Source organism: Durio zibethinus, chromosome 26, assembly GCF_047325235.1.
Source record: "Durio zibethinus cultivar Kanyao isolate XHJ-2024 chromosome 26, ASM4732523v1, whole genome shotgun sequence".
Lineage (NCBI taxonomy): Eukaryota > Viridiplantae > Streptophyta > Magnoliopsida > Malvales > Malvaceae > Durio > Durio zibethinus.
Window position 1 is genome coordinate 3,323,441 of NC_143187.1, and position 17,504 is coordinate 3,340,944.

Sequence of the window (17,504 nt, forward strand, 5' to 3'; positions counted from 1 at the left end):
ACTTTCTTTTACCTCACATCGATACTCTAGTGGATAATACTGCTAGGCATTCCATATTTTCCTTTATGGATAGTTTCTCAGGCTATAATCAGATTAAGATGGCTCGAGATGATATGGAAAAAACTACATTTGTGACCATGTGGGGGACATTCTGTTACAAAGTCATGCCTTTTGGGTTAAAAAATGCTAGTGCCACTTATCAAAGAGCAATGGTGACTCTCTTTCACGACATGATGCATAAAGAAATAGAGGTATATATGGATGATATGATTGCAAAATCTCATAAAGGAGAAGATCATATAGTCAATCTCAAAAAGCTGTTTGACAGGTTGAGAAGATTTCAGCTGAAGTTGAATCCTGCTAAATGTACATTTGGTGTCAAGTCAGGAAAACTATTGGGCTTTGTAGTCAGTGAAAGAGGAATCGAAGTGGACCCGGATAAGATACAAGCCATCCAAAACTTATCTCCTCCTCGTACCCCAAAAAAATGTGAGGTTTCCTAGGGAGACTGAACTATATTGCTCGTTTCATCTCTCAACTCACTTATAAGTGTGATCCTATTTTCAAGCTTCTCAGAAAACATGATCCTAGAGAATGGAATGATGAATGCCAAGAAGCTTTTGATAAGATCAAATAATACTTATCAAATCCACCTGTGTTGGTGCCACCAATGCCAGAAAAACCTTTGATTTTGTACTTAACAGTGCATGAAAATTCAATGAGATGTGTGCTGGGGTAAAGAGATGAAACTAATAAGAGAGAACGAGCAATTTACTACTTGAGTAAGAAATTCACTAATTATGAGTCAAAGTATTCACCATTAGAGAAGATGTGTTGTCTATTAACTTGGACAGCTCGAAGGCTTAGATAATATATGCTTTATCACACTACTTGGCTCATAGCAAAGCTAGATCCTATTAAGTATATCTTCGAAAAGCCCTCATTGATAGGAAGAATAGCACGGTGGCAAGTTATGTTTTCAGAATATGATATCATTTACGTGACTCAAAAAGCTATTAAAGGGAGTGCAATAGCTGAATTCTTTGCTGATCGTGCAGTCGAAGATTATGAGCCAATGAAATTTGATTTTCCTGATGAGGATGTGATGGCCATTGAAAAAAATGAACCTATTGAAAAATCATTGAGGATGTATTTTGATGGAGCTGCTAATGCTTTGGGTCATGGTATTGGGGTAATTTTGATATCTCTTGATGGATATTATTACCCCATCACAGCCAGGTTAAATTTTAATTGCACAAATAATGTTGCTGAATATGAGGCCTGTGTTATGGGTCTACAAGCAGCAATTGAAAAGAAGATTAAAGTGTTAGATGTGTTTGAAGATTCAGCTTTAGTCATCTATCAGTTACGAGGTGAATGGGAAACAAGAGACTCTAAGTTGATTCGGTACCATAAATACATCTCTGAGTTGGTTAAGTAATTTAAAGAAATTCAGTTTGAGCATCTACCTAGAAAAAAAAACCAAATTGCTGATGTACTAGCTACTCTAGCTGCAATGATCAAAATAGATGTAAGTACTGAAATTCAACCCATCAAGCTGGATGTGAAAGATGTACCAGCACATTGCTCAGGTGTTGAAAAAGAAATTGATGGAAGGCCATGGTATCATGACATCATGCAATACATTAAAAGCCAGCGGTACCCAGAACATGCAACAGAAAATGATAAGAGGATTATTGGAAGATTAGCTATGAGTTTCTTCATTGATGGAAATATCTTTTACAAAAGAGATCGAGATCAAGTGCTCTTAAGATGTGTAAATGCAGCTGAAGCAAAGAAGATTATTGAAGAAGTACATGATGGAGTTTGTAGGGTACATGCAAATGGTCATATGATGGCTAGATAAATTATGAGGGCTGGCTATTATTGGTTGACAATAGAGGGAGACTGTATTGATTATGCTAGGAGATGTCATAAATGTCAGATTTATGCTGACAAGATTCATGCTCCGCCATCAACATTACACGTTCTAGCTCCTCCCTGGCCATTCTCTGTGTGGGGCATGGATGTCATTGGTCCCATCACTCCAAAAGCTTCGAATGGGCATAGATTCATTTTTGTAATAACTGATTACTTCACCAAATGGGTAGAAGCTACATCATATGCTAGCATGACCTGATCTGTGGTATGTAAGTTCATAAAAAGAGAGATAATATACAGATATGGGCTTCTAGAGACAATTATTTCTGATAATGCCAAAAACTTGAACAACAAAATGATGAATGAAGTATGCACTCAGTTTAAGATCCGTCATCATAATTCGGCATCATATTGTCCGAAAATGAATAGGGCAGTGGAGGCTGCGAATAAGAATATCAAAAGAATCCTAAAAAAAATGACTGAAACTTACAAAGATTGGCATGAGAAGTTGTCTTTTGCTTTGCATGCTTATAAAACATCAGTTCGAACATCTACTAGGACGACACCGTTCTCTTTGGTATATGGAATGGAAGTTGTGCTACCGATCGAAGTAAAAATTCCCTCACTGAGAGTCTTGATGAAGGTGAAGTTAGAGGAAGCAGAATGGGTTAGAAATCGCTACGAGCAGTTAAACCTCATCGAAGAGAAAAGACTATCAGCACTTTGTCATGGTCAATTATATCAAAAAAGGATGATGAGAGCACATGACAAGAAAACTTGTCCCCGTTGCTTTAGGGAATGAGACTTAGTGCTAAAAAGAATCCTTCCAAATCAACATGATAATCGGAAGAAATGGACACCAAATTGGAAAAGCCCGTATGTGGTGAAAAAGGCCTTTTCTGATGGGGCATTGATTTTGACGGAAATGGACGGAGGTGATTTGCCTACCCCAATAAATTCAGATGTTGTGAAGAAATATTTTGCTTAAAAAAAAAGAAAAAAAAAAAGAGAAAAAAATGATGACTTGTCTAAGCTGAAAACCTGAAAAGGCAGCTTGGATGTGAAGCAGAAGCATCATCAAGAAAAGATCACACAATGCAAGGGCAAGTGTAGTTTGACGAACTCTGAATGATCAAAGAAGTCATCTGATTTAGTTTTAGAGAAAGAATCTGAGAATATTTTGTCCATGATTATCTTGTGATCATTATTTGGGTACCTTTGTTTCAACTCCAATACTTTGACATGCACTTGTTACCAGCCATATGAAATACATTATCTTTCCTTTGAAAATAATGCCTATTCTTTCTTTTATCCTTATATGATATTTTTGTTCATCGTACAAGTGAATAAGAGAAATGTGTGATTGTATTTTATTTGTCTTGAACTTAAAATGATGAAAAGAAAAACAAACATGAAAGATCTCAGCATTACTTTTAAAGTTGACAAAGGCAAATGAAAAAAGATGAGAAAAGCATGACAAGACATTGATGTTGCAGACTTTTAAAGAAAAAAATATTGTGGTCAGATGTTGAAAAAAGATTGGTCATATAAGAATTCGGATAAAAGAAGCCGAAAGTAAGAGATTTCGAGAACCTTTTTACTACAATGAGCGATTTTGATTGCATTACATGCATTGTATTATGACCACTCAGTACATGCATCCATGAGAAGTTGTAACAAAGATAGAAACTTTCCATTTCTTAATGAAAAAACAAGATTTTGGTAAAGACAATGATCAAACAAAGGAATTCAAAGATGAGAACTCAAATTTGAAAAAGATGAAAATTTTAAAGTTGTGGAGCCTCTGTTGAGATGAGCTTTTTCAAGAAGAAATTTTAAAGTTATTAAGCCTCTGCTGAGAGGAGCTTTTCCAAGATAAAAATTTTAAAGTTGTGGAGCCTCTGCTAAGAGGAGCTTTTCCAGATGAGATTTTAAAGTTGTTGAGCCTCTGCTGAGAGCAGATGAGCTTTTCCAAAATAAGAATTTTAAAGTTGTGGAGTCTCTGCTGAGAGGAGCTTTTCCAAGATGAGATTTTTAAAGTTGTGGAGCCTCTATTGAGAGGAGCTTTTTCAGATGAGATTTTAAAGTTGTGGAGCCTCTACTGAGAGGAGCTTTTCCAAGATGAGAATTTTAAAGTTGTAGAGCCTCTGTTAAAAGGAGCTTTTTCAGATGAGATTTTAAAGTTGTGGAGCCTCTACTGAGAGGAGCTTTTCCAAGATGAGATTTTTAAAGTTGTGGAACCTCTGTTGAGAGGAGCTTTTTCAGATGAGATTTTAAAGTTGTTGAGCCTCTACTGAAAGGAGCTTTTTCAAAATGAGATTTTTAAAGTTGTGGAGCCTCTGTTAAGAGAAGCTTTTCCAGATGAGATTTTAAAGTTGTTGAGTCTCTGCTGAAAGCAGGGGAGCTTTTCCAAGATGAGAATTTTAAAGTTGTGGGCCTCTGTTGAGAGGAGCTTTTTCAGATAAGATTTTAAAGTTGTTGAGCCTCTGCTGAAAGGAGCCATTTCGAAAAAAAATAAAATAAAATAATAAAAGATCAAGATTTATTTTCGGATAAAATCATTGTCTTTGTCTTTGTCCTATTCCTGATTCTCAGTAATGTGCAAAGAGGGGCAGCTGTAGACACCGATTTTATCCGGATCTACTGTTTTAATAATAATAATAATAATAATAATAATATTTTTAGTAAAAAAATTATTAATAAACAAAACAAAACAAAACAAAAAAAGTAAACAAACAAAAGAAACAAAATAAGACAGAAGTCAGGGAGTTGGTACGGCACCGCTGTCGCCAGCCCCTGACCAACTACCCTACCGGCCTCCCGACCAGCCACCCTACAGCCACCAACCAACTACCCTACAGCCACCTAGATCCCCCTAATTGAAGCCTTTAAAAATCTCCAGCCATTTCCCCTTGAAGCTAGAAAAAAAGCTGGCTGAAATCCCCTTCAATCTCCCTCAGGAATCCCCATTCAACCCCAGACAGACCCCCATTCCTACACGTAAAAAACTCAGTTTCACGCAAACCCCCCAAAGCACCCAAACCGAAAATAGATCTATAAAAAAAAAAAAAAAACAACACAGTCCTCCCTGCAGGGAGGAACCCAGCGTCGAAGCTACCTACAAAAGCAAAAAAATTGCATCAATCTTGTTTCAACAAAACAAACAAAAAAAATTTTGAAAATAGAAACTTTGAGCCCCGATCTACGCTGATCGGGGCTATTTTCGGTGAAAAAGAGACCGGATCTGGAAAAAGGGCGTCTCGAGGAGTCTTCGTGAACTTCTGACCATTTTTCGATCACCGACGACCACCGCCGACGGTGGACCAGGGGGCGGCCGACACGACGATCTGACGGTCGGACAGCGACCGACCGAACCCCTCCCCCAAAGCCCTCTCTCTCTCTCATTTTTTTCTGAAAACAGGACCAAATGAATAAAAAAAATTTTTCAAGTTATTTATAGAAAAAATTAAAAGCAAAACGACGTCGTTTTGGGCATAGGGCCAAAACGACGCCGTTTCAGCCAAAGAGGATCCGTGCGTCAACCCGCGACCCGACCCGAGGTCCGCGCACCCGACTTGCGACCCACTTCTTTCATCAGCTCTGACCGGTCTGACTGAATCGAAACCGAACCGCCCAGACCAAACCGAATCGGTACCGAACCGCTGAACCAACCAAACCGAGCCTAACCGTCGGACCTAATCGGGCGTTGATCGGACCGTTGATCGGTCCGGTTCAGGTAAAAAAAAAATTTTTTTTGAATTTTTCTTATTTTTTATATATTATTTTATTAATATTTATGCATATTAAAATATCTATATTTGTTAGACTAATTGATGAAATTGTGGTTAAATTTTTTTTATGTAATTATGTTAATAAACTTTAAAAACAATAATATAAAAATATATTTAATAATAATACTAAACTAATAAAAAATAAGAGAAAAAAAAATTTTTATCCGATGATGAGATTCAATGGTATTTCGAGTAGTGATGCCTACGAAATCTCTAGGTGAGAAGATTTTTTTTAAGTACTACCAGCGTATTGGAGTATTTATAAAAAATTTTCAATATAGTAAAGATTTTCTTTTTTAATAAAAATTGATTAATAAATTAAAAATATAAGTAATAAAAATAAGAAGAAAAGAAATTTAATCCAATGATGGGATTCTAAAAGTATTTCGAGTAGAGATGCTTTAAGAAGTCTCTATGTGAGAAGATTTTTTATAAAATATTACCAGCGTATTGGAATATTTATAGAAAATCTTCAATATAATTAAATTCCTTTTTTTCTTCAAAATTTTAATTAAATTAAAATTTTTAAAATTAAAATTAAAATTTACATTACATAATTTTTTACGAAAAGTAAATTTAGACCTCCCAAAGATGAGATTCTAGAAGTATTCCGAGTAGAGATGCTTTAAGAAATCTCTAGGTAAGAAAGAGTTCTTTTAATGTTACCAACGTACTGGAACATTTTAAGAATTATTTCAATAAAAATGTTTTAATTTATTTTTCTCGAGAATAAATTTTTTTTAACATGGCATTTTCTTACGAAAAATAAATTTGAGCCTCCAAAGATGAGATTCTAAAAGTATTTCGAGTAGAGATGCTTTAAGAAATCTCTAGGTGAGAAAGAGTTCTTTTAATGTTACCAACATACTGGAACATTTTAAGAATTATTTCAATAAAAAAGTTTTGATTTATTTTTCTCGAGAATAATTTTTTAAAAAATAATAATAATAAAAAATCAAGGAAATTATTTTTCGAATACTGAAAATAAGACTGTTTGTATCAAAATCAAAGGATAACACGTTGTTAATTGGTACCGTTTTTAACGGGCGCTGTGGGGGTGCTAATCCTTCTCCACACGTAACCGACTCCCGAACCTAGATAGTTGCGCAGACCCTAAAATTATCTTTTTAATAAATTTTAATTAATTTTAAAATTTTATTAAAAAGATATGTTTTAATAGGTGGCCAATCGCACCTAGTCAAAAAAGATTTGTAACCACTCCGTTATTTTTTTTATTTCGTTTTCAAATTCGTCAGACGGACACAAAACCGTTATGACAATTATTATTATTATTATTATTATTAAAAAGTTATTAATCGTATTTCGTGTGACATATTTTTTTTGAAATTTCACACTTTTTTATTTTATTTTATTTTATATTTTACTAATACAATAGTTCAATCAATGCCTAAAGATTAATGTCATCCCAAAGCATTCTTGGTAAGACATTTACAAAATCAAAGCACAATATTGTGGCATGTGTGTTTAATTGAATTTCTATGGGAAACTAATTGATGTTTTTAAAATTAATTAATCGGGATATTTTGGATAATTGGCAGTCAAAATTTTTATTGGTTGATACAAAACAGTCTGTTTTGGTGCTTTGGGCTACTGAACGGTTTCGTTCATATTTATCTATTTTAGGGCAATTAATGAATCTTTGACATTGCTAACTTAACTCCATTTTTATTTGTTAGTAATCGTAGTGGAGCACATTTCTACCATATACAGTTATATATGATAATTTAAATTATGATATGATAATATAATATGAACATAATATAAAAAATATATATATAAATTATAAATTTTAAAATTTTAATAATAATTATGTATATGATTTAATAAAATTAAAAAATATACTTTATTTTTTTATATTGATAAGAATTATGGGTAATTAATACATTTTTATTTTGAATTTTAAAAATCAGAATCAATAGTATTTGCCCATTATATGTTCACTTGAAATTAGAAGTGGAAGAGGATTCAGTAAAAATTGACAAAACCCCACCAGCATATATACGAGCATAATTAAGCCCATTAGTATATTAAAATATATATTCTAATCTTATTTTGTGGCATGTATCATTGTCCACCAGAATTGGCATGTATTATTGTCGAAATAAAACACAACTACATTATGCATCATATAAAATTAAACAAACACAAATTCATTTATTAATGAAGACAAAACAGTAATATATTAATTCAATGTAATAAAAAAAAATACGTAAAATAAAGTGGAACAAAAGGGCAATGAGTTGCCTACATTTTTTTCTTTCATTTATTAAATTAAAATAAACTCAATTGATGGCCAAAAAAGAAAACTCAATTATTCACAATTCACAAATTAACATCATTAACGGGGTTTATTTAACTTAATATAATATATGTAATGCCACTTTGATCCATTGGTGGGCTTATTGGTGATTATAGTCTTGTTTAAGTGGTGAAAATGAAATCATTATTTTAGCAATCAAATTAATGCAAAACCCATTTATAAATGGTTGTGAAAATGAAATTATTATTTTGGCAATCAATTAACATAAAACCCATTATACCCATTTATAAATTTTTGTTCGAATTATAATTATTTCATACACCAGCAATGATTTCAAAAACTCTACAAAACATATATATATATATATATTTGCTGTCTTTATATATTCAATTTAATTACAAATAAGGAAGATGATGTTGAATTAAAAATCCGATTAGAGCATTAAAAAGAAATGGAATATTTTATTTATGTTTATGGAATTAAAAAATTTTATCATGGCTATTTTGGATAATAATCATTAGCATATATTTAGAATGGGAGAACATAATTGGTCATATCCTAAAAGGAAGATTTTGGCATTGTTTTACTTCAAAAAAAGAATTAATTTTTTTTCTAGTTGTTTTAGACTTGGATAAATTTTTCTACTTATTTTGAACTTTGATAATTGGCTTTTGCCTATGTCATCCCAATGTTGAATTTGACCAATCAGTTTCTCTCAATAAAGCAAATTCAAACCAATCAATTTCAATCCTTGGCATTGTGTTATGGATTTCTTTAATATTGCCAACTTAACTTGATTTTCATTTGTAAGCATAAATGAAGTGGAGCGCAATGTAGTTACCATTTAAAATCTATATAAACCTCTCTCAAATTTCTTTCTATATATATATCAATCTTCTAAGTCTTGCAGCAAACAAAAGAAAAAGGAAAGGAAAGGAAAATGGAGAAAAGAGGAGTCTCACTGATCTTGATGGTCTGTTTGGTGATGAGCACTCTAGTAGAGCAATCCAGAGCTCAAGGTGGAATTGTGATCCCCATAGGAATCTGCTTTGGGGCCTGCTTTGTTCCATGCGTTCTTCAATCTGGAACAACAGCTGCCTCTTGCGCTATCGATTGCATTAAGAACTGTCTCTCCAAATCTACTGCGGGCGGTGTCAAAGACACCCAATACTTCTGCAACCTTGGTTGTTCTACCGCCTTGTGCTCAAGTTTCAGCACCAAAGAAAACCCTGGTAATTTCTTTTTCTTCTCTACTTTTGGAAACATACAGACACAAGATCAACAAACTCAAGGTTTTGTTTTGCTTTTTTTGTTTATATTAATTCCATAGCTGCAAAGAAAGTTGGAAGCTGTATGGAATCTTGCTCAGCAACATGCGCCAAGAAGAACTGATCAATTCCCATATAAGAGATCGTTCATGCGTGAATAAAGAACATGGCCTGTTCAGTGATTTGGGATTTAATCCCAATTAATGTATTTAAAATAATGACTGTATGTATGTCAAAATCCTTAGCTGCTGCTACTCATTCTCTCAATGTGGGAATGAATTAATGACGCTTCTTAAATATTTTGGTTAATATGAATGTAAAATATTTGGTTGGGCTATATATATATATATATATATATATGTATGTATGTATGCAATTGAATAAGTTCAGTAAAATATTTTAAAAAATTTGAGATTGTCATTTACCGTATTTATTTTGTATTTATTTTATATTATATGCCACCTGCATATACTATATTTATCATTTACTTTATTACATAATTACAACAAGTGATTTTAGATAAAATGTCTATTTTTATATATTACCATTCCATGTTACAAATTATTCCGTTCTATTAAGGATAAAACATATTCAGTAAAATTATTTTTAAAAATTGATCAAAATTTATTTAATATTTGATTGATTAATTAAGTTAAAGAGATTTGATTTATTAACTCAATTAAAATCAAATTCACCTCTATAGACTATTTGTGTAACAACAGACAAACCCCCACCCCACCCCGAACCCACGATAAAAGCTCACTTAAACCCACCCCAACCCATGATATAAGCCCACTTAAACCCATTACTTCCTCCTCCTTAAAATGTTTGTCATGTATTATTTTCATGAAATTTAAAAATAAATTTTTTATTTTAATGTATTTAATATTAAATTTAAATTTTTTTTATAAAATTAAAATTTTATGATTTTTAATGCTAAAAAGTTAAAATATAATTTTAAAATATAAAAAAAATAAAAGTTTTAAATATTCTAAAAAATTAGTTTATAATTTTGAGATATCCAAAAAAAAAAAAAAATGAATAACAAAAATGAGACAGAGGGAGTATTACATTAAAAATTTTCTTTGTCTCATTTTCTGCGACAATTTTTTGTTCGACATTTCAAATTTTCAATAATGTTGTTTTGGCAATATATAATTTCACATATGATAATATCTTTTTAATATACTCATACTATTGTCTTTTTATATATATAAAAAAAAAACCCTTATAATACTTCAAATAAATATAAACATAAATTGTTATTATAAAAATATAGTTTAAGGTTTTTTATATAAAAAGATTTTCTCTTTTTTTTTGGCCAATATATATTTTATTAATATTCCACCAGGAATAGAAAAGATAAAAAGACAAGCAACAATGGTAGCAGCAACAATGCATCATCAAAACATCAGGATTGCTTTACCTATTAGTATGGGATGCCACTTTGATCCATTAGTGAAATTATGAGTGATTATAGTCAAGTTGTACTAAAGTGGTAGAACCATTATTTTGGCAACTAAAACAAACCCATTATCCATTTATATATCTTTATTTGAATTATTAATTTATACGTAGGTTGTAAACTTCAAAATTTTCACAAACATAAATTATTTAAAACCCTAAAAATAATTAGTTAAAGAGTTCGTTTTTAACATACTTTCAGTAAATTCTTTTAATATCACAAAATGAAATTAAAAGATTAAAAGTTGCATAAGCAAAGTTTGAAGAGTTTTATAAAATTATCTTTTGTGTTTCTTATTTGGAGAAATTAGAGAAATAATAGGAGGAATCTAGTTGTGAAGCATATCTAGAAAGAAGATTTTGAATGTTTTACTTCTAAAAAAGAATTAATTATTCTAATTATTTTAATCTTTGATATTTTGCTTTTGCCTATTCCATTGAATTAGACCCATCAGATACTGTTTTTCTGGATTAAGGCAATCCAGACCAATCTGTTTCGATCCTTGGCATTGTAATGGATTTCTTTAATATTACCAACTTAACTGGATTTCAATTTGTAAGCATAAATAAGTGGAGCATGATTTCTAGTTTTCCACCACATACACTTATCATTTTTTTTTTTTTTTGTTAATACTTGAAATTATCAAAAATTGAATTTTGATCGTTAAAATTAAGAATTTAGCACTTTAACAATGATGACCACATAATGGCTTAGGTTACCACTTAAAGTCTATATATAAGCCTCTCTCGTACAACAGAAAGAGGCACCAAGATTTCTATCTATATATCTTGTTATTGTAAAAGGAAAGGAAACAAAAATGGAGAAAAGAGGAGTTTCATCGGTCTTGATGGTTTGTTTGGTGTTGGGAATTCTAGTAGGACAGTTCAAAGCTCAAATAATTGGCCCTGCAGTCTGCTATGGGGATTGCTATGTTCCTTGCATTCTTCGATATGAAACCACAGCTGGCTCTTGCGCTATCGAATGCTTCAAGAACTGCATCCTTCCCAATCAACTGTGGGCACTATCCAAGACACCCAATCCTTCTGCAAGCTTGGTTGTGCTACCGCCTTGTGCTCAAATCTCAGCACCAAAGAAAACCCTGATAATCTTTTTTTTTCTCTCCATTATAAATAAATACCATTAACAGTAAACTCAAGGTTTTGTTTTACTTTTTTTTTTGTTTAAATTCCATAACTGAAAAGAAAGTTGGAAGTTGTTTGGATGCTTGCTTAGCGACATGCGCCAAGAAGAACTGATCAATTCCCATATAAGAGATGGTCAATGAATAAAGCCCTGTTGGGTTAATCCCAATGTTTTATTTAAACTAATGATACTACGTCAGAATCTTAACAGCTGCTACTCCTTTCCTCTTCTGTGAGGGAATGAATGAATCAATGAAGCTTATTAAATATTTGGTTAATCTGAATGTAAAACATTTTGCTATATTTTCATCAGTTCAAAGTAACGACTCTTCTGCAACTCAAGCAATAACGAACAACAATTAATTATTTGTTTGCCCATATATGTGATATGGACGTCTATGTTTCCACAAATGGGATTGTTCGTTGGATGGATGGTTGGGAAAGTTTCAAATTTCTTACGTAAATTAATCATCAAGTTTTGAACAAAGCTCATATAAACTATGCTATTAGCATGTCAGACAAAGTGAGACATGCACATTTTTTAAGTTGAGTTAAATTTTATTTATTCAAAGAAACAGGAGTTAGCCTAGTACGAAAGGATGTACTTTTTATAGAATAAATAAACAAAATAGTCAACTACTCCCTTCCTTTCAAAACTGTTGGCTAGTTTGAATAAGCTGCAAAAGATAAAGAATGTAAAAAGGGCACGTCATTAACAGCATCATGATAATATTGCATACAATACATATCCGAAAATATTAAAACAAAGATTTAAATATATATAAAGTCTTTAAATTATAATTAATTAAAATTTTTATTTTTTATTACAATCAATTGAATTTTTAAAACATTTATTTACAGTCACTTAAATTACAAAATATCACTGTTAATCTCCTCATAGAAATTGACATTAGAAAATGAAAAAAAAAATTTGCTTTATTTTGATGTGTTTCTTTTCTTTCTTCATAAATACCACACGATAAAATCCAATTGGTATGTCACATAATTTTTATGAGAAAATCTACCCGTGTTAGCTGTGTGATAATTTTTATCTAAAATAAGAATTTAATTAATTGTAAATAAATGTTTAAAAATTTAATTGATTATAATTAAAAATATTTTGAATAATTTTTAATTATACTTTTAAGAATTTTTCATATCTAGTATTGTTTTATAAGGGAGTTTTTAAAAACATTACGATGGCAATTTTATTTTAGAGTACATTCGACAGAGAGATACTGCAACTCTGTTTTTGGTACAACAACAATGGAGCGATCATCGATAAATCTATCAGATACAACAACACAACACTGTCTCCGGAATTTGGAATCAGAGGGGGAATTAATTAATATAAAGGAAAAGTTTAAGGACTCGTAAAAATATGAAATAGGCTACGCTGCAATTCCACGGATTCAGCCCACATCACAGTCAAACATTGTGCATGTCTTGATACCTTGGTAGCTAATACAGTTGTTTAATTCCAGGATTGACACCAAAAAAAAAAAAAGTCGGAACATTCTCCCGCAGGCTACACAATTTATAACAACCAAAAAGGATTGGATTGGTCTCTGTTGACTCTGCTACATATAAGGGCTTAGGAATAAGCGTATGCAATCAAGATCCTGCTTCCACAAAGAAAAAGGACTAACTGCAAATGGCAAGTTCACGACAGACCAGATTAGGGGAGACACCTTTAAACCTTCTGTGGCTTTAGGAGAATTTTCTGGTGTCTTCAGAACAGCAGTTGTGTTACCTCTGTATGCCATTACAGCCGCACGAAACTCTTCGACTATGGAAGCATCCTTGAACTTCAATGCAAATGTAGACAGCCCCTCTTTTTCTTCACCTGTACTATTCACGCAGGCAAATGTAATACCTCTCTTATCCATGTTTGTCAGCTTCATATCTGGGTAAAGACTTGCATTTAAAAGCAATCTGTAATTTCCTCTAGCTCTCATTAGCACCCTGGCTCTTTTTGCCCCCATTGTAGAGACATTCACCTTAAGTTCTCCCTTCCCACGCTCTTTCCACCCTCCATCTATGAATTCGAACAGCACAGAATCAGATGTGAAAACCACTTTCTCATTCTCTTCTCCCGTCTCAACTGGAACCTCCTGCATGGCTGGAAAACCACTTCCCTCGCTGTTAGAAACAATTGAAGTCCCTGATGTGTTGAAGAGGGAAGAGTTTCCATTTGTTGAAAGACCAAAACCAAAAGAAGGCTGATCATTTTTCTGTCCAAAAAGTGGAAAAGCACCAGTAGCACCATCCTTCGTAGTAGATCCAAAGGAGAATGCAGAAGTAGAAAATCCAGTGCCAGCAAGTCCTGTGAAGGCATTCTGGCTACTTGAAAGCTGTTGGAATGAACTCAATGATCCACCTTCTGCAGCTGAATCTGAATTTTCACTACTCTTATCTTTGTTACCTGCATTTGCAGTCTTGTCATCTTTCTTATCTTAATCCTCGGTCTTAGCACCTCCTGCTGGTTTTTCATCATTTGCCTCCTTTTGAGTTCCTTCATTTACAACATCACTGCTCATATCCTCAGCAGTTTCCTTATTAGCAACACCGTCAGAAACTGGCTCATCCTACCTACTTTCGTCATTCTTTGCAAGCTCTGGCTCCGTTTCATCTGTTTTTTTCTCTGACTGCTGATTATTTCCATCTTCATTCTTTTCAGATTTTTTAACGTCATTTTTCCCATCTTCTGAAACTTCTTTCTCACTGGCAATAGGTGCTTCAGTTGTAATCTCAGTGGTCGTTGCGCTGGATTCAGGGGTTGCACTAGCTGTAGCTGGAGTAATGGTTGGTTCTGTACGGGGAACCAAGCGAATTCCAGAAAAAGGATTGGATGAGGCAGTTGAAGTGGTTTGATTTCTACGAACTTTGACTATTCTTCTGTTTGCCAAAACTTCTTCACTAGCCTTCTTAAAAGTTCCAGTTTCTTGTTCACAAGAATCTTCCTCATCATCAAGACCAGGGTTATCCCGAGAAATTTCTCTTCCAGCAGCCCTCTTCTTTGAAGGTGGAAGGGCATTTTCTGCATCCCCCATTGCAGCAAGAAACCAAGAAACTGAAACTTGAGGACTTTCTTGTGCAAACTAGGATATCTGCAGATCATTGGAAATGATATATCCAATGAAATTATCAGAAACAAATTAACATGAATCTTGCCACTAGAGTTTCACCAAACCATAAAACTGAACAGTGGGAAATATGTAGGAACAGTTGCAAGAACACAGCCCATAAATAGTAAAATAGATTCACAACAGGCAGACACTCATCACCAAATTTATGTGATAGCAACAGATATTTACCAGAAAAAAAAACACACAACCTACACCAGATTTCCATAAAAATCTCATTAAAACATATGAACACAGCATAGTGCATGGTGCCCAAGAGGAAAATAGCACATTACAACAAACATAAGTTCACAGAAGCTTAAATTTTTCTTGCAACTGGTGATATCTGAAGACCACAATAAATGTTATTACTAATGGAACAATCACCAATCAAATGGAAAGAACGTACTCAGCTAACTACTAACTTTTTTCTTCAAATTACAATGAGCAAATAAGAGAGCTATGGGAAATATACATGAGAACAGCTACATAAACTTAGCAGATATAGAGTAAAAAAACCAGATGAGTCTGCAACAATCCACTAAATGTTCGGAATATAAAAAGTTATTATAAGGAAATGAGACATATATCCAAAGTTCCCTTGTAGATCACATTTAAACCCACAGAAGCATCATTGCGCACAGACAATGAACAAAATAATTATTATAATGAACAAACTGCATAATCGGTAAACCCATGGATACTTATGATTTAAGTTTGAACTATTTTAATGGTTTACTAATAAGGCTGATTAATGAAATCAAAACCAATATGTCCTTCCTGTAGGGAAAACATTCAAGCATAGGTTCAGGTATAGCTACTATCTTTCTACAACTTTATCCAAAGCAGCAGGCAACTTGCCTTGATAGAACAAATTTGTTGTCTCAAACCATATGCAATCAATTTCACATCTCTAACAGCAAACAACTGTACAAGCTGACTTCAACATATAGCAGTCCCTAGTTAATGTTGCCACCACACGGCTGTATACCACATTCAATGGAGAAAACATTGAACCGGAAAGGAAAAAGAAAAGGGCACTAAAATAAGAGGACGAAAGGGGAAATGCAACTGCCCTCCTCAAAAGATCAAAATGCTCCCACACATCATCTAACAATAGCACAAATCTTTTCGTTTTCAACACCCTGAAGATGGAATTGCTTTTCTCTTCTTGGCTCATCCTACTCCATCTCTCATCAGGGAAGCCTAGTTTTCGGCCAATTGTATCCTGCACCTTTTCCATGTTTAGATCCCTTGACACCACGGCCCAAATCACCACATCAAAATCTTGACCAACTCTGCCAATTAGTTCATTGTTGATTTTGCGCAAGAGGGTGGTTTTGCCCACACCCCCCATACCATATATTCCAATGATTCCCACTCGTTGATCACAAAGGTAGCTCCAAACCTCCCTGAAATTTAAATCCATGCCCACAGTGTCCTCGAGGGGCATTTCATCCACCAAGGGCGGGGGCAACATGTCAGCCACATCAACAAAACTTAGTTCTGTTCTCAACTCAGAAATAGCTTTCAATTTTTTTGATACTTGCTTCCCGAGGTTGTAACTAGACTTCAATCTTTTGGGAGAAAAGTTGCAGAAACATCTTTGCTGAGCCTCCCTTTCTCCTTCCCTCACAACCATGTCAATTTCAGCTTCTAGTTCTTCTACTCGCCGTAACCATCCTTCGACTTGCACCCTAGGCCGCATTTGTTGCCGCTCAGCATTTTCTACTCTTGTCTTCACATCGTTCCTTTGCTCTCTAAGCTTTTCTGTATCTCTTTTCAAAGATCTTATAAGCCTTTCGGGATGACAGATCGAGATACGGTACTCTCTGTTTCCTTCGCTGCAATCCCGCAAACAAGAGATTACCTCTAAGACTAGGCTTGCAATTTCCATTGCAGATAATTAAGAGGCGGTTTCAGGAAGAAAAATGAATCGAAAGATCTAGCCTGCAGCGAAGATTGAGCTTGGTCTAAATCTCACACACACATGAATGTATACATAGAGAGGAGGGATACGAAGTGGAAATGAGAAATGATTTTAAAGGTGAAGGATAAATGATATATATAGACATACATATATATATATATATATTTATGGAGTTAGAGGATGAAAATATATATATATAATACAACTAATAATTTTTATATAAGAATAAAAATTTTGATGTAAAATAAAAAAATTAAAAAAAAACTAAAGATCAATGTGTAACTATAATAAAATTTTAAGAAGATTTTGTAATAAAATTATTTACCATATTTACATCAGGATATGAATTGAGTACCATAATTAGTATAAGTTTATAAAGATAATAAGTCATCCCAACTTTATTTAAAACTCTTTTTTGGTAAGCATATACTGTTATCTCTTACATATAAAGAATGCATTATGACTAAAATTTAATAATTTTGATCTTAAAAAAACTCTTAGAACTATATAAAAGCATGAACCGTACGTGAAAACAATTTTCTACTTATGGTTGATTGTATTATTTTAATAAAAAAAACAATTAAGCAATAGATTAAGTTTTGGACAATGTCATGTTTAAAA

General features: G+C 33.1%; 3 protein-coding genes and 1 pseudogene across 3 annotated transcripts; 1 reads left to right on the plus strand and 3 right to left on the minus strand.

The window, feature by feature from the left end:
• The first annotated feature begins 8,840 nt into the window (after positions 1-8,840).
• On the plus strand, positions 8,841-9,551 carry LOC111318567 (uncharacterized). Its single transcript, XM_022921428.2, has 2 exons — positions 8,841-9,185; positions 9,284-9,551. Exons 1-2 carry the CDS (start codon positions 8,894-8,896, stop codon positions 9,343-9,345), a joined length of 354 nt encoding a protein of 117 aa, XP_022777163.1. The 5' UTR covers positions 8,841-8,893; the 3' UTR covers positions 9,346-9,551.
• Positions 9,552-13,147: 3,596 nt separating this feature from the next.
• Positions 13,148-14,230, minus strand: LOC149511143 (nuclear pore complex protein NUP50A-like). Its single transcript, XM_089755848.1, has one exon. It carries the CDS (start codon positions 13,946-13,948, stop codon positions 13,409-13,411), a length of 540 nt encoding a protein of 179 aa, XP_089611974.1. The 5' UTR covers positions 13,949-14,230; the 3' UTR covers positions 13,148-13,408.
• LOC111274502 (nuclear pore complex protein NUP50B-like) lies at positions 13,209-15,037 on the minus strand (annotated as a pseudogene).
• A 225-nt stretch (positions 15,038-15,262) lies between these two features.
• Positions 15,263-16,850, minus strand: LOC149511144 (putative disease resistance protein At5g63020). The gene is made up of 5 exons (XM_089755115.1): positions 15,945-16,850; positions 15,815-15,889; positions 15,721-15,733; positions 15,396-15,447; positions 15,263-15,299 (listed from the first exon to the last, which is right to left on the minus strand). The coding sequence occupies exons 1-5, from the start codon at positions 16,848-16,850 to the stop codon at positions 15,263-15,265; spliced, it is 1,083 nt and encodes a 360-aa protein (XP_089611241.1).
• Positions 16,851-17,504: the final 654 nt, after the last annotated feature.

Bases quoted from the DNA above. Each gene is read 5' to 3' on its own strand.
- LOC149511144 (XM_089755115.1), bottom strand. From the start codon at position 16,850: ATGGAAATTGCAAGCCTAGTCTTAGAGGTAATCTCTTGTTTGCGGGAT. The intron at 15,890-15,944 runs GTATACAGCCGT...TGTTGAAGTCAG, and splicing joins TGTTTTCTCCATTGAATGTG to CTTGTACAGTTGTTTGCTGT. The intron at 15,300-15,395 runs GTAATTTGAAGA...TGTGGTCTTCAG, and splicing joins AGCTCTCTTATTTGCTCATT to ATATCACCAGTTGCAAGAAA.
- LOC149511143 (XM_089755848.1), bottom strand. From the start codon at position 13,948: ATGCAGGAGGTTCCAGTTGAGACGGGAGAAGAGAATGAGAAAGTGGTT.
- LOC111318567 (XM_022921428.2), top strand. From the start codon at position 8,894: ATGGAGAAAAGAGGAGTCTCACTGATCTTGATGGTCTGTTTGGTGATG. The intron at 9,186-9,283 runs GTAATTTCTTTT...TTAATTCCATAG, and splicing joins CAGCACCAAAGAAAACCCTG to CTGCAAAGAAAGTTGGAAGC.